This window comes from Triturus cristatus, chromosome 8, assembly GCF_964204655.1.
Source record: "Triturus cristatus chromosome 8, aTriCri1.1, whole genome shotgun sequence".
Lineage (NCBI taxonomy): Eukaryota > Metazoa > Chordata > Amphibia > Caudata > Salamandridae > Triturus > Triturus cristatus.
The window spans coordinates 1,130,235,269-1,130,259,679 of record NC_140591.1 but is presented as its reverse complement, the minus strand read 5'-3'; the positions used below and the strand labels follow the sequence as shown (position 1 = coordinate 1,130,259,679).

Here is a 24,411-nt window from a genome sequence, read left to right as displayed (position 1 = left end):
CCAGGTGAGATGTGCACAATTAGCATTGGAGGCCATGCATTTCGGAAAGTGGGAAGGGTGCGTGGGGTCAAATTTAGCGATGTCTGCAGGGGAGATGTATGCTCTGTGTTGAAACTTAAACCGCAGAAGTTTATGCTTAGGATTGATGGACAACATTTTCGTTTGCAAACAGCAATAGGTCCAGACCTTGTCAGATATAGGGCGTCTAAGATCTGTGCTCCAAGCCTCGCAAACACACCTAGTAGGGTCCGGTTCCAGAGCCAGACAGGTGCGATACAACCTAGATATATCATATTGCTGCCATCATCGTCCGAGATGATGCGTGTAAGTGGGGGAAACTCATCTGGAGCGAGGGGTATATGGGTATACAGGATCGGACGGTGCTGTGTAGCCTTTGTAGTATAAAGTGATCCATGTGGGTAGCTTGCTGAAAACTAGTATCATCAGGGTGTGTGAGAACATGTCCATCGGGGAAGACGTTGCCGATGGTATTAAGTGCATGGCGAGAAAGGGTTTTTTGAACATATATTTCCTGCGTCAGAGGAGACCATGGGTTATCAGCTAATTGAATGGTAGGGGAGTACAGGAAACCACCTCAAGAAACAATGGAGTTATCTCCAGGCCCAGCAGGTGGTAGATAGGGTCTGGATATCAGTTGGATCAATGGGGATGCCCTTTGGTAATATGGAAAAGAGGGGCTGCGGTCACGCCAGATCTCGCTCGGGCTTGAGATATGGTATGCTGCCACCTGGGTGATATCAAAGATGAGAGCATCGACACTGTGCAGCCAGGTAATAAAGGTAAAGGTTGGGGCACAGAGTCCTCCCGATCATAAAGAAGGGTCAGGATGTCCAATTGAACTCAGAAATGGCTACCAGACCAGTCGTATTAGGAGACTGCGATGTGCGTAAAGCATTGGGTGAGTGGGATGGGAAGGTTTAAAATCAAATATAGAAACAGAGGAAGAATTACAATTTTGATTAGTTATACTCGTCCAGAAATGGAGAGCGGTGGGCTTATTCAATAGTCAGTTTGGGACGCAAGTCTGTCAATAGCCGGGCCATAATTTAATCCTATTATGTAGTCTTTTTCTAAGTGTTGGTGAATAATGAGGTACTTGATAGAGTCAGATGTCCAGGTCAGGGGGTATTCAACATCTACAGGGCATGTACCAGTGATCAGAGGGAAAAGTTCAGATTTAGACTGCCAAAGCACACAATCTCCCAAACCAGGGAGGGGAGATTTTCAGCAGGATGCCAGATGAACAATACAATATCATCAACGTATAGTGATGCTAAGAGTGGGCCATGTAAGAGTTGAAGTTCGCGGTGCATATATTGTTCCTGTAAACGATGGATTAGAGGGTCCATCACAATTATTAAAAGGAGAGGAGAAAGGGGGCAGCCCTGTCCATTACCTCTGGTGATGGGGAAGCAGTCTTTGAGGGAAACCATTCACTCTCAAATACGCCATGAGGTTGGTATAGAGAAGCATAATCAAGGAAATTAAAATAGGTGGAAAACAGAGCTTCACTAATGGTACCCTCATATGTCCACTCTAAAGAGTCGAACGCCGTTTCAGCATTGAGTAATGCCGCCACTGCAGGGGTCATCAGGGAGATCCTGTATAAGACAGAGAAGATCGGTCTAAGATTAAAGGAGGTGGACCTGTGTGGAACAAAGCCCGACTGCACTGGAGAGATAATTTGTTCCATCATCAGTGATAGTCAAGTGGCTAGGACCGTGGCAAAGATCTTATTGTCTACATTGAGGAGAGATACCGGTCGAAAGGAGGAGCAGATGTGAGGGTCTTTGCCAGGTTTTAATAATAGTGTCAGTACTGCGTCATGGAGTAAAGCTTCTGTATACATAGCAAACAAATGTGGGGTAATAAGGGTTTTGAATGTTTTGTAAAAGGCTCCAGTAAGGCCATCAAGGCCAGAGGCCTTGGAGCTTTCCATAGTATCAATTGCATGTACTAGTTCATCACTCACGGTGGATTTGGTGAGGAAGCTGTGCTAGCCAATTATGATCCAAACCATAGCAATCTCAGTGAGGTATCTTTCAATGTAAAATTCTGCTCCTGAGGAGCGAGATGTGTAGAGTTGTTCATACTATCGCTGTAGTTCAGAAAGTATGCTATCATTTGTGAGTACTGCTCCGGTGGATGTGTGATATCCAGTAACGAACCCAGTGAGGTGATTAAAGCAAAACCAAAGGGGATGATGGATGAAGTGTTGAACATTGCAAGCACTCATCCCCAGTCAACTGATCTGGGTTTAATCCATCATCATTCTTTAGCTCACTCCGCCAACCCAGTTCAGACATGGCCATATGCAAACCAGTCGGATCCTGTGCCTCATGGGAACAGTCCAGCCCGGACTGCCAAGCCATGTCTTCCCTGGACCGGAAACAAACATCCTGGGACTGGTTTCTGGCTAATCAGCCGTCATCAGCCAGGCTAGCTTGAATCCAGTGGCAAAGTGAGCAAGGAACCCACGTCTGGGCATACCCTGCCAACTTAGGGCGAAACAAAGCAAAACCAAAGGGGGATGATGGACGGAGTGTTGAACATTGCAAGCACTCACCCCCAGTCAACTGATATGGGTTTAATCCATCATCATTCTTTAGCTCGCTCTGCCACCTCAGTTCGCTCTCTCAGCGAGGTCCTGAAATTCAGACAAAGTCAAGCTGGCATGTATTTGGAGAGGGTCGTCAGAATGTGAATCTGTGAGGTCAATATTGTGTATGGCTTATTCAATCCATGCCAAATTAGCTTGAATATCTCGGAGAACGCCTGCATGTTTAGAGATTCAGATATCACATATGTAGGCTTCAAAGGCTTCCCAGAGGGTAGCCTGAGATGATACTGTGCCTGCATTTACAGCGAAATATTTGACAACGGTGTAATGTTATTCAGAACAGAAGACTTGGTCATGCAAGGTCTCGCTTGGGAAGCGCCATGGGGGTCGTAAGGAGAATCTGCCAAAAATACCCAAATGAAGGACCCTCGGGCACTGGTTTGATAGGATGCGAGGCAAGTATTTAACATCAGTGGTTCATAGGGAAGCGCTGGCGGACACAAGCCAATAATCTAGTGTCCATACTCCATGAGATGAAGAATAAAATGTATAATCTTTGGTGGTGGGGTGACGCATGCGCCAGACATCTGTGAGGCTGTAGGTATCGATGATCTGATTCAGGATCGACCTAGCGCATGACTAGCACGCCAGGAGTGTGGTGGTGGAGTCAGCAAAGGGATTGAGAACCAGGTTAAAATTACCACTCAATTACTAGCTCGGATTCCATGTGCCCCATGTGTGTATATGTAGCTTGGAAAAAGTCAGGGGAGTCGATAGGGCATAGATGTTGACCAGCAGGGTATTTCTGCCCGCTAATGAGCTGGACAATATTATATAGCGGCCGTCCGGGTCCTCCTGGTAAGTGTGAAAGGTAAAAGAGACAGACTTATGAATAAGGATACAAACCTCCCCTGAGTAAGTACTGTAACTAGAAAAAATATCTATAAGTGCCCCATGTGCATGCGAACGACTGGGAAGCTCGGGGTAAAAGATGAGTCTCTTGAAGAAAGGCTATTTTAGTGCCATGTCGTGATTAAGTATGTAAGAATTTGCTTACCAATGCGTGGGTTGTTGAGACCCTGTATATTCCAAGAGATAAAGGGGATGTCTACCACCCCTGAATGTCAGGACACATGTATTAGTGTTGAGCATAGTGGTGCAAACCATCGTAATGTATAGTTCAGCTGGTATTTGGGTTGCAATGGAAAACAAACCACATTAGAACAATCCATAATTATAGAAAACAAAAAACAAAATCTCAAACGTAACAGATCGGTGTACACCATTGGGGGGAGGCAACGCCTCAGATCTCAGTCCAGAACTTTCTAATACTTACAAAGCTAACAGGCATCGCGTGAAGATATGTAGATATATCCAAAACTAACAGGCATCGCACAAAGAGCGTGAAGATATGTAGATCTATCCGAGAATTGGTTAATGGTGACCAGTGGAATGTTGTTGATAAAATGGGTGTATGTCCCGGCAGGCCCAGGACCAGTAGTGCCGGGAGGGATATAGTAGTGGATTAGAATGGGCCATAGTAAAATCAATCAGCAGGAGCAGATTCATCCAAGGACGGGGAGCATGTATGTTCAGGAGAATTGTGTTGGGAGCTTCGAGGGTTCACACTATAACACTTGTAAAAGTTCACCACAACGGCTGGGGTATCAAAAAGCAGGGGTTCCCATTGACCTCGACGCAGAGTTGTGCCGGGTAGAGCATGGCGTATTTGAGGCCCAGTTTGCATAGTGTGTTCTTGGTGTTCAAGAACTAGAGCCGGGCTTCCTGTACCATGGGAGTGAGGTAAGGGAAGAATGACAGTATGAATCCTTGATGTGTATAGCGACTTTCTCACAAGTATGGTGAAGTACAGTGTCTGTCGCCTTATAATTCAACAGGCGGCTGTCAATGGCCTTGGTGAGGTACTCACGAGTGGACAAGGGCAGAGAGATCACTGCGTGCGCTGCCCAGCTAACGTTGAGGAAAAGCTGCTGCAGTCGAAAAATTATATCAGAGATTCCACAAAGTTATACGGGTAGCCCATGTTATTTTTTTCCACAACACCAAGAATACGGACGCCGTTTCTACGGGAGCGTGCCTCCAGATCTTCGTTCTTCATAGCAACCATTTTAAGGAGATGTTCCAGCTTTTTAACACGCTTCGTCATGGGGGCAAGGTTGCCCTCTATGCTAGAAATATGTTCCTCAGCGCCATCCAGGCTGGTGTTTTGGCGCTCCAAGCGCTCACTTATTCTGTCCAGGCGATTGGCAAGGGCATCAAAGAGGGCATCACTGAAGCAAAATAAGGCTCTGATCTATGGCTGTCATGTCTGTGTGGCCCTCAATCAATCAATCAGGGTTCTTATAGACTGCGGCTATTCACCCTTCAGGGTCTCAAGGCGCTGGGGTGGATTATGCAGTTCAGTCGAAGAGCCAATTCAGTCGAAGAGCCAGGTCTTGAAGTTGTTCCTGAATTGAGGCAGTGAGGGTGATTGCCTGAGATGTAGGGGACGAGAGTTCCAGGTCTTTGCGGCAAGGTTGGAGAAGGTTCTTCCTCCAGCCGTGGTCTTGTGGATCCATTGGATAGTGGCCAGGGACAGGTTGATGGAACAGAAGGGTCTGGTGGAAGTGTAGAAAGAGGCGGTGGTTGAGGTATGCAGGTCCGATGTTGTGGAGAGGCTTGTAGGCATGCGTGAGGAGCATGAAGGAGATTATTTTGTTGATTAGGAGCCAGTGGAGGTTTCTCATGTGATCGGCGATGTAGCTGCGGCAGGGGTTGTCCAGGATAAGTCTGACTGCAGCATTCTGGATTCTTTGCAATTTCTTTTGGAGCTTCTGGGTGGTGACAGCGTAGAGTACATTGAAGTAGTCAAGTTTGCTGATGATGAGCGGCTCAGTGACCGTTCTTCTGTACTCGGTGGGAATCCACTTAAAAATCTTTAGAAGCAGGCGTGGCATGTGGAAGCAGGAGACTGAAACAGCGTTCATTTGGCGTTTCATTGAAAGCAAGGAGTCCAGGATGATGCCGAGGTTGCATGCGTGGTCGGTAGGTGTGGGGGGGAGGCTTCAAGCACTGTGGGCCACCAGGAGTTGTCCCAGGCATAGGGGCTGGTTCCCAGGATGAGGACTTCGGTTTTGTCGGAGTTGAGTTTGAGGCAGCTATACTTCATCCTGTTGTGGAAGTTGCTCTTTGCAGCTGTAGGTTCGTTGGTGAGGGAGAGAATCAGCTGGGTGTTGTCATTGTATGGAAACTATGTTTAGTCCGTGGTTTCTGACAATGGCTGCCAGCAGGGCCATGTAGGTGCTGAAGACAGTAGGGCTCAGGGAGGGATAGGACTATGTGAATCCTACACTCAGGATTCTGCAAATATGCAGTGGAATCTGACTTATTTAGGTCACATTTTAAATAAGGGTGGAGTTAGACACAAACCGATGTTGGAGGCACTTCAAATGGCTTCTGCCCAGACGTGGGTCCCGTGCTCACTATGCCACTGGAGTCAAGCTATCCTGGCTGAAGAGGGGTGAATCCCCGAAACCGGCCATAGGATGCTTGATTCCAGTCCAGGGAAGACATGGCTTGGCAGTTCGGGCTGGACTGTTCCCATGAGGCACAGGGTCCAGACTGATTTGCATATGCCCATGTCTGAACTGGGGTGGCGTGGTGAGCAAAATAACGATGGATTAACCCCAGATCTGTGACTGGGGGTGAATGTTTTGCCAATGTCAACATTCCGTCCATCATCTTGTGTGTTTAACTTTATATCAAGTCAAGAGTCGTTTAAGGAATTGTGTGTTACCTCACAAAAGTTTCTGTTGAACTCCTAAATGGCTGGAGGAATTTGCAAGGCATTAAAAAAATACAAATTATTTTAATAACATTATGATTATTTTCTTTGATGTTCCTTCTTAGATATGTGCATCCATTTTTTCCATTTTTGTTTCCGATTGTATTAGAGTTTATTTTATCATTGGCTTTTTATTTTGAAAACTGCATTTTTTATTTTCGATTTTCATATTTTCTGTGGATGTTTGAGAGAGGGAGATGAGCTGCTTCATGCTTAGCTTCAGTGTAATGCTAGCATGACAATCTGTGGAAGGAATGTTGGCATTTGTAATAGCTGATAGAAGGGTCCCCCTGGTACTGAAGAACCCAATCAAAGCTCTTCAACTTAACCACTGTCTTTTTCCAGAACAGGCTTTTCACCCTCACTGTTTGAGTGGTCAGACTAGAGAAGAGCTGTGGGAGAAGCAAGCTGTAATTCAAGAAGTAATGGCAACTTATGGATGTCTGTGACCAAGTCAGTGCCCGCAACTCTGCAGATCGTGAGACAGGACTGCACATGCTCAAATCCACAGACAGAGAAGGACTGGCCACAGGCAGCTCCAAAGACACTGATGGAGGACCATATAGCGAAGTAGTAATTACGAGACAGTCTTTCAATGGAGAAAAATACAGTCTTAAAGACTACTTTGAAGGGTTGCTTACTTACCCTTGCCAAGCTGCCTGTACACCTTAGACTGGCATCTCGATCTATATTGTTTTAAGCGACAAAGCATATTGTGCTTTCTATATTGGAGGAGTCTAATAAAAATGCGCTCTCTGAGCCATCAACTATATGGACGCACTGAGCCATCAATAGAAGAAAGGGAGGAAGACATTGAAGAGCTGATATGGTCCATGTTGGGCTGAGACTTGGTGCGATACAAGGGCGAGGGTTTTTCCCCAACTGCAGTCTGGAGTGCAAGACAGCAAACTCACTTCTGAGTTTCCGGTCACAAAAGAACGGTACAAGGATGCTGCTTGTTGAGACCACATGCGTTTTAACTGGGAAGGAGCAGGAAGTACCAAGGGGGTGGCGACAGATAAGTGGATGGGGCAAGAGAAGCTAAAAGCTATTTATTTTTTGTCTCAAAAAGTACAAATTGCCATGGTAGTCCCTGGAATTGAAGGGGACGAATTTGTGTGTGGTTAGTCCCCTTTTGAAAGGGAAGAATCCAGTCACTTACAGTGAAGTTAGCCAATGGCTAAAGGTGGGCTGACCCGTTCCCCTACGATCTAGAGGGGGGGAAGAAAAATGTGAATGACAACAGCTGACTTATGGATGAAGTGGAATGGTTGAAAGCCCCTTTAAGTACATTATACATATAATTTTAGTAAAATCAAACGGCAATGGCTAACACCAACCTAAAAATAGACAGCCTAAATTCCAAAACTGCAAAGCATATGGACAAGCAGCTATGGTAATTTGCTATACAGGAAATGTATACAGGATAACATTAATTTCTCATTATGCTTTGCTCTATGTGACAACTCAGCCAAACAACTTTAAAAACAACAAAAGATTGGTGCTGCCACAATACCACTTCACACAAAGCTGGAATTTAGTAAAACCACCGAAAAGAGTGAATAAACACCCTGCATCAGGATGCCCTCACTCAATAGCTTTTGAGTAACACGCCTACCTTCAGGAGAGTAGCTTGCCGTACGTAGCCAAGAATGTGGGACATCAAATCTGAGTGCACACGAGTTTGCAAGAAGGATTAGAGTGGAATCTGCTAACTGAGGTACATCTCACAGTGTGAGTAGTTACATGCAAGCAGAATTTTGGAGTCTGTCAAACTGGCCAAAGTCAAATTTTAACCAGGACCCTTACATGGTCAAAGTAAACAGTAATGCAGTGTTTTCATAACAATAAAGCTAAAATGTTAATTACGTCGTTTTAATATGTATGAATATATACTTGGTAATCACAGCCCAAGACAGAACACAACAGAGCAACCCATACAATTTATGATAATTTACAAGAGGCAGATTAAAGGTAGGGATTCGAATGTGTGGAGAGGTAGCGAGCTCTGAAGAGACTACTTCAATTCTATTTTTGAATTAAAATAAGATTGGTGATGCTCAGATTATGAGGAGATGCTTTCCCAGATTTAGGATGCTTGGAATTAGAAAGTATGTTTTTGAGAGTGAGAAGTGAGTAGAAAGTTAAACCCTGGTGTAATAGTCTCTAACAAAAGAAGAAACCAGCAGTGCAATTAGTTGTTTTCAGGAAGATGAGAAAAAAGTTATAATTCCTCAACTGCCTCTATGAGGTTTTTTTAGGAGCTTCAACAGCATGGTGTGATTAAGAGTGTCAGAAGCAGTGGATACTTCACCAGTATTGCCTGCTGGCCTGGATCTAATTTATAAACAAGACTTTCCTCCGACTTGAAAGCAGAGCAGTGTCTGCACTTCATCTCTGTTGAAAACGACGCTGGTAATCATCAAGGAGATGGCTACACTCTGCGGCCTCTACCAAAAAAACTAACATGAGGATCAAAACCTATCCAAAAAACAAAAACAAAGAGAGACCCCTGCTACACTGCATTTTGAGATCATAGAATGGTGCTCATGGATCCAGCAGTTACTCCAAATGCACTGGTCCTATTGGAATGCGTATGTGCTTCACATGAAGGCGGTCCTCGTGCAAAGAAGGGAATCCCCCAGTCCTGTTCCATTACTGTAAATGCTTTGAATTTTATCTTCCAGTCCTTAGGGTTTCTTTCTATCGCCAATGCTCTTCCCTACTTTTTAGGTACCGCATACAAGACAGCGCGACCAGTCTAGTTGTGAAAGACCTATTGTGAACTTACAGTGGTCGAACAGCCACGCACTGCCTACCAATGTTTGACTTTGTCACTCATTTGCCTGCTTCATATTCGGTGGCTTGCTTCCACTTCTTCTGTTTGTCCCTTCCATGGAGCTTAGCCTCTTTATGATCCTTTTGATTGGTTGACTTGTATGTTTCCACTGCTCACATTTAGGGATTTATTTTTTGTGTGGTTAATTCAGCACTCCATGGAAGTGCATGTTTTCGGATTTTCTCCCTTGCGTGCTGCTTCCTCTCCCAAATTCTCACCCTTGTGTTATTTTGCCCCTCACCCTTTCCAGCTTGTCTGTAAAAGCACAGCAACAGGGATATTTTTACTGGGGTTTGGCTGATGAGCAGACCTTAAGTGCTGTTTTGTTTTATCTCCTGCATTCCACATATTGCATGAAAGTACAAGCTTTGGCACACAAAGGCTTTTTGGCATTGGGGGAATGGCCATCTGCTGCACTCACCCAGCTGGTGAATGAGGCAGAAGGTGTACTTAGCAGGACACTTTTCCTGGAGGCCGCTATATATGCTCCCTTGACCGTTATACAGTACCAAATGGCTGAATCCCGTGGAAAGTAATTTAGGCATTGGCAAGCTTTTTTGTCTTAACAATCGATTTTAAATTATGTTCAAAGTTTCATCGTTGGAAAATATTTGACAAATAAATTAGGCCATTTATAAAGATTGAAAACAATGGATTAAATGCACAGGTTTTTAATACCGGAACATATGCTTTCCTTCAGTATTTTCAAATAGTTTTCTATCACTTTTTCAAAACAAAAGAAAAAAAACAGACAAACATTAGCAAAGCCAAAGGCTCGGCTCTTGCATTATAAAAGCGCAATCTGTTGGCTGTAACAATGCTTATCACCGTCAGTGATTCTATGCTCTGACTGGCAATAGAATTATGCGCTCTACACCTTTTAGCTTTATCCTGTCGTACGGAATCCTGGGCCATTTGATTTAGGGAACTTGGTGATGCAGTTTCTTCTGGGATTAATCAATCAAATAATTATGAAATCTCTTCGGACTTAACTGCGTAAAGAGGAGGAGCTCTGTTTATTCTCTAGGATTACGGCGCAAACCTAATCAGCGCTTTAAGCACTACTGTAGAGAATGCCTGAGAGCCTCCCAGCATTTTCTCAGAGTTAGCACACATGATGTAAACAAGCAATTCCACATTTGCTTCCATACTCCATATGTTCGCATTACATGCGAGAACCCCTCCCTACTCTATAACACGGAGGAGCCTCTAGAATTGAGACCATTTGATAACGTTAGAAACTGCAGATTCCCATGACTGCTTTCCCTGGTTTCAAATGATGATGGGTAGATGTGGTTTCTTTGAGAAGTTGAGAGCAGAGCTCAATTTCTTTAAAAACTGAAAATAGTGCCAGGGCCTGAAGTGTTAGCTAGAAAGCTGTCGCCGGGGATTCTTGCTCACTCTTTCTCTGTTTTCCTATCTTTTTCTTCCTTTGTCCAGATCCCTTTTCTTTTATGCTCTGGGTCAAAATCGGTTGGTGAGGACACGTCACTTCGACAAAAAGAGTGGGAGTGCCCATCACTTTCAACCACTGTTTTATAGCACTAATGTGGCCAGAATTGCACTATTTTGTCGAATGTGAAGGTCTCATTCTGTGTTGTACACTTTGGCTTCCTTGCAGTTACAAGGAGTTGCTTGGATGAATTTCTTTCATGTTTGCTCACCTGCAAACAGCAAAATTGACAAGGTAATAAGAGATACATTTTGCACAAAATACGGGTTTGCTCATTGTAGACAACAACACGGCAAATACGCTACATGCAAGGCAGGATTTAATCACAAATCTATGAAAAGTAACACTGCCTCTGCCCAACAGCAATGAGGCACTCGTAAAGGGGGGTAAAATTAAAATTTAACTCAAAAACCAACAGCAGGGTAGTTTCTTTCTCTGTTTTTTGCATTTTCAAATGTATATTTATCAGGGAATTAAAAATGATAGATTCAAGTTCATACACTGCAATGAGGCATCAGCACTACACAGTCTAATACTTAGTACAACAGATATTTGCAGATTGATATATGTATTAAATTTAGCGGATGTCCCAGTTCTAAACTAAAACATACAATTAGACAAGATGAAAAGTGGAAGACAAATAAGCAAGAAACGAGAGTTAAAATGCTATAGACATCCAAATACAAGCACACTTAAGCCATTTTCTTAAACATGTTTAATTAACCCTTGCTGTGTTAAATTAAACTTCTAAAATGCAATTGTAGTTTCAAAGACAGAAGAACGTGCGACTTATGCAGCTAACATTATCACGGCAAAAAATTAAAGTTAAGCTAGAGCAAATATCATGTGTGTCTGTTAACTTAAAGTTTGAAATCTTCATAAAAAGACTGCAAGAAATCTACTTTCAAAATTGCGAGAGAAGCTTCTGAATGGACTCACCGTTCTTGGATCTCTCGTTCGCTGAAGGAAGATAATCGTGGAATCCCGTTCTTTTCATTGTTGTGTACAATGTACTCAGGGACGTTGTTAATGGATGTAAATTGTCCTACAACATGAAAATAGTAGTTTGCATCAGAACCACCACTTGTACAATCATTAAAATACAAATTAACACTGCTGGAACAAATTGCAATATAATAAATTACCAAAGAAACAGCAGCGGCTCCTCAGTTAAGGCGAAGGAGCGTCGCCCCGCCTGCTGCGAGCGCAGCAGGTACACACAGAATAATAAAATGGTCATTACCATTATATTATTCTGTGTGCCGCCGGCCGCGTTAGTGCAAGCGTGATGGTGGGAGCAGGGCAGACAGATTCCTGCATATGGCAGAATGACCGCTTCAAGTGCTCAGTGCGCATGACAGATTGTTCAGCTGTCTACCACCAGCCAATCCGTCACGGGCACTTCGGAGCCTGCAATTCCAGTACTGTAAAACAGCCAAGGAATTGCAGGCACATGCCACCAAGCCTCAAAATGAGCGCTGGGTTAGCCTGCTCTTACTAATCCTGGAGCTGCTCAGCAGCTCCAGGACTGGTTGGAACACAGCATGCAAGAAGTAAACCACCTTCCTTTCCTGCTCGTCGTCGTCGGGAGAGAAGAAAGGCAACATAATATCAGTGAGTTGTACGGCGTGCTGCGCCTCACCGATTTATAAAGTTGCTAGCTGCCCCGGCAAAGAAATACTATTGGCAATTACAATGGCATAGATAATTCAGCAGAAATACTAGCCACATATACTTTACACATTTAGAACATAAGGTTTTACAAAAAGTGTGTGTGTGTGTGTAAGTATATTTATTTACATTCTATTTTAAATGTTTATGGTAACTCTATTACCAAGGCAAGATTTCTAAAGGAGGTAAGAGTAAACATTGCTCCAAGTACAAAATGATCAAGCAAAAAAACATAATTAAAGTGACTTTCTAACACTGCTGTGCATTTTGATGACCCCTGCTAGAGAAGACTACCTAGACAATCACCAGTTAATATCTATTCAATTAATAAATTGATAAAACTAAATATGGTGTGGGGCACCAGTGCTGGACAGTCAAGATACAGCTCTGGAGAATGGCATAGCCCACATCTGGCATTTTATTGCAGTAAGGATTCTACAATAGGAGGCTGTATTAGTGCAATATTCTCCCTGATCCTTTTGGATAAGGTGGCCCAGGAAATATGAACATACAAATAATGTAAGTAATATATAGAATACAGGCCCTATATAGTCTACATCTCTTTCATTTTCTTAAATTAGGAGTGATATTTTAATACTAAAAAAAACAACTACTTTCTTAATTTTCTCAAAGTAAGGGGGGCAGCCTGTGTGATAGTCCACCTGCTCTACTAACAGAGCTCTTCTTCAATTTTGCGTTTATTTTCCTGTGTTAATGCTCTTTAATCTTAAATGTAGCAGTTCCATCAAAAGCTGGTACAATCTACTTGGGCAGTGGAAGGGAGAGGATAAAGTTCAGGAACGTAATCGCAATATTACCAACACAATTTTCATGAAACACTTGCGCCAAACATTTAACATTCAACAATGTAAAATAATAATCTTTTTAATAATAAAGGATTTATCACTGGCAGGAATCCAAAACTTGGTCTCTCACGTGAAGCGAGTGTTTTGCCAACAAAGTACTAATTCTCATGCAAGGGACATTTTGATTAGCTTTGCAGTGAAAAATTGACCACAGTTCCCAGCCCACTTGCTTTTCCTGTTGAATCCATAAACATTACATTCTTTGTGCCTTTGTCATTGGGCATGTATAGAACTAAATGTATGCCTCACAGCCTGAGTTGAAACTGCCATTTACGCTTGGTAGTCAGCGATGGCAGAGATGGACTAGAGTAAACTTAAGTAACGCATACGGTAGTACTTGGATATTTCCTCCAAAGCTACCTGCACGTGTGATATTAAGGCTCATCTGTGCCTGGTGCTGTGACCTTGAAAGTATATGTCGGTTAACAGAACAGTTCTATGTGAAAATAACCATTAGAATGATCTTTACTGAAGGTAAGCAACTTTTTCTTCTGATGGATACTTTTACCTGCAGATTTCAAACTTTTGAGTTGATACCAAAGCAGTACCCGCTCCCAAAATGGGGGTTCTAAGGGATGGTCAGACCAGGAAATCCTGAAGCATGAAAAATTTAAATGGCAATTCCTGCTCACGTTCAACTCCAAGTAATGATGTTGTGTGACTATGTGAAAGCAAACCCATGTCACTACCCAACATATTTCTGCTATGGCATTTCTCTGGACAGTGCCAAGAGAGCTGCCTTAATTCTGGTGGAATGCGCATGGAATCCGTGTTTATCAAGCTTATTAAGAGATCTAAATGTAGAGGACGATCCACTGAGACAGGCTTCTTTTGGACCGCCTTGCCCTTCTTAGTGCCTACTCATCTGGCAAAAAGTTTTGATGTTGGATCTAAAGTCCATGGTACTTTTGATGTAAAAGCTGACCTCCCAACAACGGTACATACAGCCCTGAGTAAACTCTGCTCCTTGGTGGGATGGGGTTGATGGAACAAGAGGGGAAGCCTAATAGACTGCCCCATATGAAAAGCCAGTTTAGTGCAGAGAACTAGCTTGTTTGTCTAAAAACTGGTGAAAACAGGTCAAACAATAGCACTTGCAGCACAATTAAGCACACTGAGCGAACATAATGGCCGACAAAAAAGACTGATTTGAAAGCCCGAAAACACAACTTTCAGCTATTTTCCCAACCAATTATGGAATAAATCATGCCATGTGGGAGCCTTACAAGGTTTGGCCCCCATATCAACCTACTTTGTAAAAGCAGATACGACAGTTGATACCCCAATGGGAACCTCCACGTCTTGTGCACCTAATCAACAAAGCAGCATCGAAAAATGTCATGTAAGGTAATGAAATAATGAAATATGTTGCTTTCCCACACCTGATGAACAATGGCATAATGACTTGGCTAATTAAGTTTTCAAAGGGCCCCCATGTACAAGAATATCAGAACCCGATTAAGGTCTTACTGGGACATTGAAAAGGAAGAGAAGAAATCTATACACCAGCACTTTAAAAAATCTCAAAGCAATTGAGGACTTCACTAGAGATGGTTTAAACTAAAGTAAACTTCCTAAATGCAGTGCTTTAAACTGAAATACAGAAGTGTTAATATTGTCTGTTCAGAGTATCTATTTGTTTGTGAGAAGTGCTGGTACTCTCCCATTAAATGTAATGCCTGTTGCTAGGGCGCCGGCATGCCTTGCTGAAGTGAAAGTCATGATCACCTACCACTGCACTGAAAATTTCCTTTTGCTGGAGCAGTCATCACGTTGCTCAAATGGGTGTAATAACTTATACGTTTCCCTCATCTTCTTTACTTGATTGTTGCTCTAAGAAAGTGTCACTCATAGCCATGGAAAAGTCACTCATAATAACACTGACATTATGAAAATGTCACACATAGCAATCTGAAACCTTGGCAGCTATGTTTATGTTACATAAAATCTTGAATAAAGTACTCTAGCCTTTTTATATAAAATAAATTAATACAATTAAACTAAAACTTATTTAAAATCTTAAACTTGAGGTAACACTGTTTTCTATAATGTGACAATACACAAACACTTGAAAGGGAGGGAGTGGATGGAGGATATGGATTGGTGTATGTTCCGTGAGAAAACAGTGCATGTGTCTAGGGGGTGCCCGAAAAAATGGATGCAATTATGGAATAAATGGAATGTCTTCAGAGGGGAGATATGTACTCCACCAAAACTGCCGGATCGAACCTCCCTGGAGGGGATGGAGATGTAGGGGCAGAATTTGCCACTATATTGTGGACACAATTTACGGACAATGAAGCAACTGTGTCATTTAGATGTGATGAGAACAATAGCCACTATATTACTTGTGAATCTGTGCTGTTTGCGTTTAATAAAAAGAAATAAAAAAATTAAAAAAAACACCTGAAAGGAGCCTCCTCAGAGTGGTACAGTAACTAAAGGTGAAGTGGCTCTTTGAAGCATCTGTGGCGTATTTCACAGTACTAGCTGCACCTGGCCTGCACTTCAAAGAGGGACAGAGATACCCCTGCAGACTGCTGCAGTGAGTTAGGATACCCGCCTACAGGGGGGTGACTAGGGAGGGAGTCCATAGGGCCCCATTTCCCACCTTTCATAGGCCACCCTCAGTGGGAACACTGACTGTGCACCATCTCATTGTGGCGCACCGTCAATGCATTCATAAAAAGGCATGGGAGCAGAGGCAAAGAGTTTCCCTCATTAGCATGGGGCCATGCCCCATGCCATTGAGTGAACGCCACCTTGAGATGGTTAGCCGATATATATGCACCAGCACTAGGTATCTATAGTACAGAAGGGGCCGCAAATTAAACTGTGGGGCCACACAAGAATCTGCGGCCCCTTATGTAATACTACAGCACCCCCGGGCGCAGCGAAGCACCGCCGCGTCAGTTGTGACCCTGGGGAACTGTAAGTGTAAAGTGGCAGCATGGGGAACATAGAGGAAGGGATTCTCACCAAAATGAAAAATTTACACAATCCACAGAATGAAAGGAGGAAAATATATAAATGTGCAATTGCACTTTTACGTAAGCCTCATAACTGAAATTTCTGCTATACGGACAATGCACAGCCGCAGCTGCAAGGCGAGGCATAAGTCGCTCAGTTCTGTCAATGCCCCCCAAAAAATGAGTGCTATGAATGTGCTAACTCAGAACACATTCTTTTTGAGAATCTGGCACATTGACATATAATAGCATGCTTAAATTTGTACGTACCGTTCAAGACTATCAAGACTTTCTTCCATTGTGTGTTGCCCACTTTGGGAGTCTGGCAGAAGAGGATCTTGTGCTTGTCATTGACAAATATCCGATCCAGGACAAACTTTGACACAGGGGTATGGGTAAGGTTTTTTAAGGATTCATTGCTGCACACATTCCGCAGTAGATCCAGACGTTCCAGTTGAATACGAGGTTTAGGCAATGTGTCTTCAAGAACTTTTCCAGTTGGCTAAAAAGGAAAGGAAAGAGTAAGAACTGGTGTGCTTATATATCACGGCAAAGCACCTTATATGTTTTGAAAGCTTTTGTATTTGTACAGAGAGGGAAACATTTTTTTTTTTAAAGCACTAATCTTAGTACAGCCGACTCATCTCTGTCCTCCTCTCTGCACCAGGAAGCACATAGCCTCCCAGAATTCCCTGGCCAATCACGATGCTGACTTATAGCAGCGTTGTGATTGGTCTGAGTGCCATGGTTTGGCGTTCAGACATGGACTGAGGCTGGGCATGTTCCTTACCCAGGCTACAGCCTGGGTGGAGACCATGCAAAGTATGCATGACAGTTTGGCAGCCAAACTGTCATGCGCACTTAAGGTGCAGCCACCACTCTTCCTCCTTGTGATGCAGTGAGGCCAGCCCTGCCCGCCCTAACCTACCGTGGCTTCAACTGCAAGCGGAATACAAAAAACAAAATGATAACGGAACGCTATTATCATTTTATATTTTGTGCTCAGGTTGGAGTTGAAACTGTAGGGCGACGCTCCTCCGCCTTAGCGGAGGAACCGCCGCTGAAATTTAGGCATCGATAGTGACTCAGGCGGTGGCTCAAAAGGGTATTGTTAAGTCGTCTTGCCGTTTCACGCGCACAGAACTAAAAAAATAATCCAACTCTTCCATTTAATTTAACACACCTTGTCTATTAAATGATGTTTTTACATGCACATATTTAAAATCTCTACAGAGGGAACAGAAATAGCAGACAACCAAATTAAGTACAAAGCACGCTGCCGATCATACAGAGATAACACATTACTCTCCCAGGAAAAAACAAAACTGCGTCAGACAGCCTAGTAAGCAGGAGTGGGAAGGCCCAACATTAAAATCACAGAAAACACATCAGCATAATCAAACAAAATAGGTTAGTGCAAAGATCAGGCACACGGATAAGATGTGCAGCCTTTAGGAGAAAGTTACATATTTAAAGTTCATACAGGAAAATGAAAAACTAAATCTTAAATTTCTCTTTAAACAAACATATCGGGAGCTGAGAGGGCTATAGTACCAGACTAGCACAGATAAAATATTGTGAACAGAAATATAATGGCAAAAACTGAGTGCCAAAATACAATATATATATATTTTTTTTTTACTGGCGGTCGCCAGTAGGTAGATATGGTTAGGACCTATTTTCCACAGGAAATCCACAACATTCTATTTGGAATAACTTTGGCGCCGATTGACGAATCTTCGCGAAATTTTCAAAACCTTTGGCTAGCTCAGGTCGGCTTCTATCCTGAAAGTTTCATAGTGATTCGACAAGCGGGGGCCGAGAAAAAAGGGGGTCCCAAAACACGTTTTCCCCATGCATTTTCCCATAGGACCTTTAGCCGCGGCTATAGTCCGATCTGCTGAACGGAATTACACCAAATTTGGCAAAGAGGTAGTCCTCAGTTCAGACTCGTGCCTTGTGCTTAAATGGTGTAAATCCGTTCAGTAGTTCCTGAGAAAATTAGAGTTAAAAGTACATATATATCTCTGGCCTCGGAGGATCCGTGCACCCTCCAGATCAGGAGCTGAATTTTAATTAGCTGCCAACACTCTGAATCAGGAAGTGTTGGCAGCCATCTTGTGCACAAGAAAGCCTAAACAACCGGATGCACGAATACTCCCGTTAGAAAAAAAAAAATGAGTGCGGGCTTCCGCGCTGAATATGCTAATTTGGGGGGCGGGGGGGGGGCAAATCCCAGGGGCATAATAAAAAAAGTGTGGGGGGGTCCCAATCCCCCCCACACTGCCCTGGGGATGGGGTCCCCAGGACCAATAAATTAGGAAAAGAGAGGGGGCTACACAGCCCCCCTTAAAAGAGAAAAAAAAATAAGGGATCGGCCCACGTCCCCTCCTTACACCACTCTGCAAACACGCCCCCTGGTGCATTTACAGAGGGGGGAACTAATTCCCCTTGAATACTGGGGGTCCCTGGGGGCCAACTTGCCCACCAGGAACCTCCAGTATGCGACAGGGGGCTGCGTTGCAGAGAGGTGTAATGAGGCCACGCCCCCTTACAACGCAGCTCCGTGGCGCTTACTGTAGGTACCTGGTGGCCTAGTTGGCCGCCAGGGGACCTCAGGATTCAAGGGGACTTAATGATGCACTATGTGACATCATCAGCAGTGGACTGCGGGCGCGCGAGATGTAGTTAGTACAACTAACTATATCCGAGGAATTTCAATGGTTTTGTTCGAGTGAAATGTCCAGATAACTATAACACCCCTAAAACCTATTGTTTTTGCAGTGAATTTCTAAGGTTTTTTAAATGCTAATTCCTAACTATATCAGGCCTGAAACCTATGGTCCTATGGTTTTTTCAGTGAATAAATATATATATATATCAAAGAAACTTCCCAAATGTGCAGTCTCGCACAACGAAAGGAACGGACAACTTCAATCGCCAGTGCTTGGAAATGGTGTTTATTCAAAAAAGGTTACGTGCCTAGTCCATGACGCGTTTCGAGCCACTCGGCCCTTGCTCACATGACCGCGTTACGTGTATCACAGTACATTTAAAGTGAAATCACCAACTAGCACCTGAAAACAATCAGAAAGCATAACTAAGGAAATAGAAAAAATGCTGTTGCGTGTAGATTCATTGTATTGACGACTCGATGTCACATTATTGATAGAATCACGAAAAATACTACTGAAACGTTGTAAACTTGGGCTTAAAAACTGTCAACAAAATATAAATTTTCTGCTAACACGTTAACTGTGTTGACCATTCACATGACTAACATTGTAAGCTGTACGCAAAGATTCAATCTATCAAAGAAAAAAGTTATTTTTGTAAGTGGTTAGTCTGTTGGCCTGAAGAACTTCCATGAATAAAAAAATGCATGATATATACATAACAATACAATACTATTTGTTGTATATAACTGGAAGTTGTAGTTACTGGGTACAAATACTCTGTTGGAAACAGGTATTATGACTCCACAGGTTACATAATCAATTGATAGCTGTGTACAGGTATACTGATAAACTGAAGATGGTCAACCGAGATAACATCCCAGGAACATTCCATATAAATGGTTGAATCCATGTTTGAAGGTATGTGCACGAGAGTGACACAATTAGTATGCTAAAGTAATAAACAGTGCTCAGTGCTAAGGTGCCAATGCAGTTAAGTGTAAAGTGCTAGTGGTTAAAAAGATGAGTTCAGTACAGCCGAAAAATCACCAACTCCAATGTGGAGAGGGATTAACAAGCACTCTGTCAACATAGAATGTATGAATACCTGAGGCTGACAAAAGGGATCCCCCTTAAAAAACAACCCAGAATGTAATGTTCGTCTAGTAAAACTCCAAATGAAAGTGCAAAACTGTTAGGATTATTTAACCATGTCAGTGTCAATATTGAAGATTGGACAGTAATAGATTCATACCCAAAAACATCGTCAGATGTTATTTGCATGTTTGGTAGTGCCGGATTGACCATTGGCATGTAGATGGAATGCATCAATAATTAAAACTCTGGGACCTGGGTTGAACAGCTGGGATGGAATGGCCCAACAACTGACTGGTGCCCTAACCCCATATACTGGCCAGGCATTGCTTACAGAAAGTGGTGCATGTCCTCCCCAATATTAAGACCATGAGGGCTTTTGGTGTCAAGCTCGATGATGTAGCGAGACTCCAATTGTCGCAATTGCTTTTCGCGATTACCTCCTCTTTTTAGATTGGGTACGGAATCTAGAACGCAATATTTAAGACAATTGAGATTGTTGGCATGTACCATTTTAAAATGTCTGGCCACTGGATATGCGGGGTCTGAATTGACGATAGCTCGCAAATGCTGGAGAATGCGAGCATGAACCGGTAACTTGGTGCTGCCGATGTATTTCAGTCCGCAAGTGCATTCTAACATGTAGACTGCATACTCCGTTCTACAGGAGTAGTGCCCTTTAATGGGAAAACTTTCCGTCGAAAAAGCAGTGGTGTAGCTATTTGTATTTGTCCCAAATGTACATGCGCGGCAGGAACTGCACCTGTAAAATCCAGATTTGGGAGATAACCAACTGGCTTTAGATGTTACTTCAGGACTAGATCTCACTAAGTCGTTGTGCATTGAATAGGCTTTCCGGAAAGTAATGGTAGGCCTCATAGGGAGTACTTGTTTGAGCGTGGAATCTGTCAAAACAATAGGCCATTGTTTGTTGATAATGGACTTAATTTGTTTGGCCTGTCTGCTATATGTGGTAATGAGCCTACATGACACTTGATTGCACTGGGAATCATCTGTAGGATTTGCTGTGGGTGTGTTTAATGTATGCAAAGTGTTGCTGAGTAATGATAATCTATCTGTGCTGTTAGCCTTGTCTCTAGCTGATTTGAGTTTGTGAGGATTATATCCTCTCTCTAAGAACCTCTGTGTGGCCTCATTTTGATGTCGGATCAACTCATTGGAGTTGCTGCAGGCTCGGCGAATGCGTAGATATTCGCCGTATGGGAGACTGGTGATGGTGTGGGCCGGATGGAAACTTTTGGCATGTAAAATGCTGTTGCCTGCTGATGGTTTGCGATACAAACATGTTTCTATGTGATCGTTCTCAATGTACACTTTGATGTTAAGAAAGTTACAGACTGAATTGTCTATGTTGGCTGTGAAGTGTAGATTGATGTGTTCAAGTTGATATATATATATATATATATATATATATCTATTCACTGAAAAAACCATGGGTTTCACACACGTTATAGTTAGGAATTAGCATTTAAAAAACCTTAGAAATTCAGTGAAAAAACCATAGGTTTAACACATGTTATAGTTAGCTGGACATTTTACTCGTAAAAAACCAATGAAATTCCCCCGTTATAGTTAGTTCAGCTAACTATAACTCGCGCGCCCGCAATGCACTGCTGATGACGTCACATATTACATCACTCATGACATGGTCAGTGACATCACTCATGACATCACTGATGACATCTCAAATGACATCACTGATGACATCATCCAGTGAATGTGTGTTTTTCTGAAAATTAAATATGTTTTATATATGTATATCTCAAGGTCGATGGAAGAATAAATGGGTATATAAGTGTCTAAATGGATGATTTTTATTTGAAAAATTGATTGTGTAACTGACTGATTAAGTGTATCATAGTGAATACATGGCTTAGTGAGTAATGTTTAAATATTTAAATATCTGTATCAGTCTCTCTCTTTGTGTATAAGTGGCTGCATGGGTTGGTGAGTAGCTACATGAGTGTCTATATAGGTTATTTGTTGGTTTTTTGAGTATCAGTGTCTGATGTCTGTATGGTTTGGTGGGGGGTATTACGTAGTGCATAGGTGCATGAATGAATGACTCAGTCTTTGTATGTGTTGAAGTCAGCATGTGTGCAGGACTCTATGGGTGCATGAGTGTGTGTATGGGTGTGTTAGTGAGTGATTGACTGTCTCTATAGTGTCTTTATGAGTAACTACATATGTTTTAAACTAGTATATGTGACTATTGGTGTATATAAGTGAGTATATGTGAGAGTGAGAGATTGAAAGAGTTCCTGAATGAATAAGTATGTGGGTCTATAAGTGATTGTTTAAAAGAGTAAGTATGTGTAAGTTTCCGTAAACGTAAGTGTGGTGGTGTGTGTATAACTGTATATGCAAGTAAATGGATGTTTGATTCTTTATTAGCATGAGTGACTATGTGTGTGAGTAACTCCATGGATGAGTGGCATTGTGTAACAGGGTGTATAGGTGTATGAGTACATATGATGAGTGAGTACATGTATGAGTGACTGTATAGGACTGTTGGTGAATGAGTGGATGTGTATGTGAATCTTAGAATTACTGAAGAGGTTGTTGTAATTGGTATTGGTATGTCCATTGTTTTGAAAATGTTAGTTTGTATTTTTGAGTGTGTGTATCAAAGGTTATATTAGGGGAAGAGGAGCTCTGCCACTCTATCTCAAGGATGATGTCATCAGTGATGTCATCAGTGATGTCATTTGAGATGTCATCAGTGATGTCATGAGTGATGTCACTGACCATGTCATGAGTGATGTAATATGTGACGTCATCAGCAGTGCATTGCGGGCGCGCGAGTTATAGTTAGCTGAACTAACTATAACGGGGGAATTTCATTGGTTTTTTACGAGTAAAATGTCCAGCTAACTATAACATGTGTTAAACCTATGGTTTTTTCACTGAATTTCTAAGGTTTTTTAAATGCTAATTCCTAACTATAACGTGTGTGAAACCCATGGTTTTTTCAGTGAATTTGCAAGGTTTTTTAAATGCTAATTCCTAACTATAACGTGTGTGAAACCTATGGTTTTTTCAGTGAATTTGCAAGGTTTTTTAAATGCTAATCCCTAACTATATCGTTTTTGAAACCTTTGGTTTTTTCAGAGAATTTGTATGGTTTTTTATATGCTAAGTTATGTATTTTTAATTAAAGATATTTTTTTTTATTTAAATAAAATTACTTTATATTCATTTATATATTATCTGTATTTTTTTATAAATTATTTTTTTTAAAAATTCAATTTGGATATTTTTTTTTATTTAATTTTTTTAATTATTTTATGTCCACTTTTTTTTTTTTTTTTATAAATTCTTGGGGTGCGCGCACCTAGTACTATTTCGTAAGTTTTTTATGAATTCCGGCGTACGTTATTTACGTACGCAAATATACTTAATGGTGCGCGCACCCAGTACGTATGCGTACGTACGTATGCGTCCTACGCCCTCGACGCGGTTTACTTCCGCATACGCTAAAATTATGCGCAATAACGGTCGCGTATACGCGTGTTCAACGTATGCGAGCTAGGTACGCGTATATGACGTATGCACCTTCGCGTTTACGCGTTCGTGCATACGTCATCGCGGGGTGCGCGCACGGAGCTTGCGCAGTGCGCGCACCTCGGGTTTATACATAATAAAACAATATTTCTTATTGGTTATCATTACTTTCAGTTTCTAATTGTTTCAATACCACACCCAATCCCCTCATGGCAAGTCATGTGATCAAGAATCTTCACTTTTGATTGGTTTGAAGTACTTTCTGTTCCAGATTCTTCCCAAACCACACCTACTCCCCTCATTATTAGTTCTGATTCCTTTGGAGAAGGAGCTATTCTGTTGTTGAGAGACAATGGCTGAACAGCAACCTACTTCAGACAGTGACCAGGACACTCTTGAGAGGCAGAGGAACAGGAAGCAGAAAGACAGCTTTATATGGCAGTTTTTCACTTTTCCAGAGAATGAGAAAAAGGTAAATGCACCGAAAGTTACATGTGTACTTTGTAAAAAAGTCTTATCTCGTGGGAATCCTAACAAGAAATATTCTTTTAGCATTCACACTATGTTGAGACATGTTTACAAAATGCATCCAGTATCTTATCGTCGAGCTTCTGGAGAAAACCCTCCACCTGCTCAGCCGACGACATCAGCAGCAGCTCAGCCGAGCACATCTTCGGCAGCTCAGGGGAGCACTTCAGCTGCGATGGTGCCTTCACCTGTTTCTTTACCTCTTGTTGGTCCACCTTGTTTGGCGAGGTTGTCTACACGGTGCACTGATTGCGGTTCTCTTATTTCTGTGGGGGAGACCAGTCTTGATCTCCTTCAGAGAAAATTTGATGCGCATACGTGCACTAGGCCATAGATGTTTTTTCTTTTTTTGCGTTTTTCTCTTC

General features: G+C 42.4%; 1 protein-coding gene across 1 annotated transcript in view; it reads right to left on the bottom strand.

Moving 5' to 3' along the window:
• Positions 1 to 24,411, bottom strand: part of CHST10 (carbohydrate sulfotransferase 10) — a 219,908-nt gene that overhangs the window by 6,070 nt on the left and 189,427 nt on the right. The window contains exons 4-5 of the mRNA XM_085622768.1: positions 16,494 to 16,725; positions 11,657 to 11,762 (exon numbers count right to left, since the gene is read on the bottom strand). Coding sequence (XP_085478894.1) covers positions 11,657 to 11,762; positions 16,494 to 16,725 — 338 coding nt within the window. The remainder of the gene's footprint in view (positions 1 to 11,656; positions 11,763 to 16,493; positions 16,726 to 24,411) is intronic.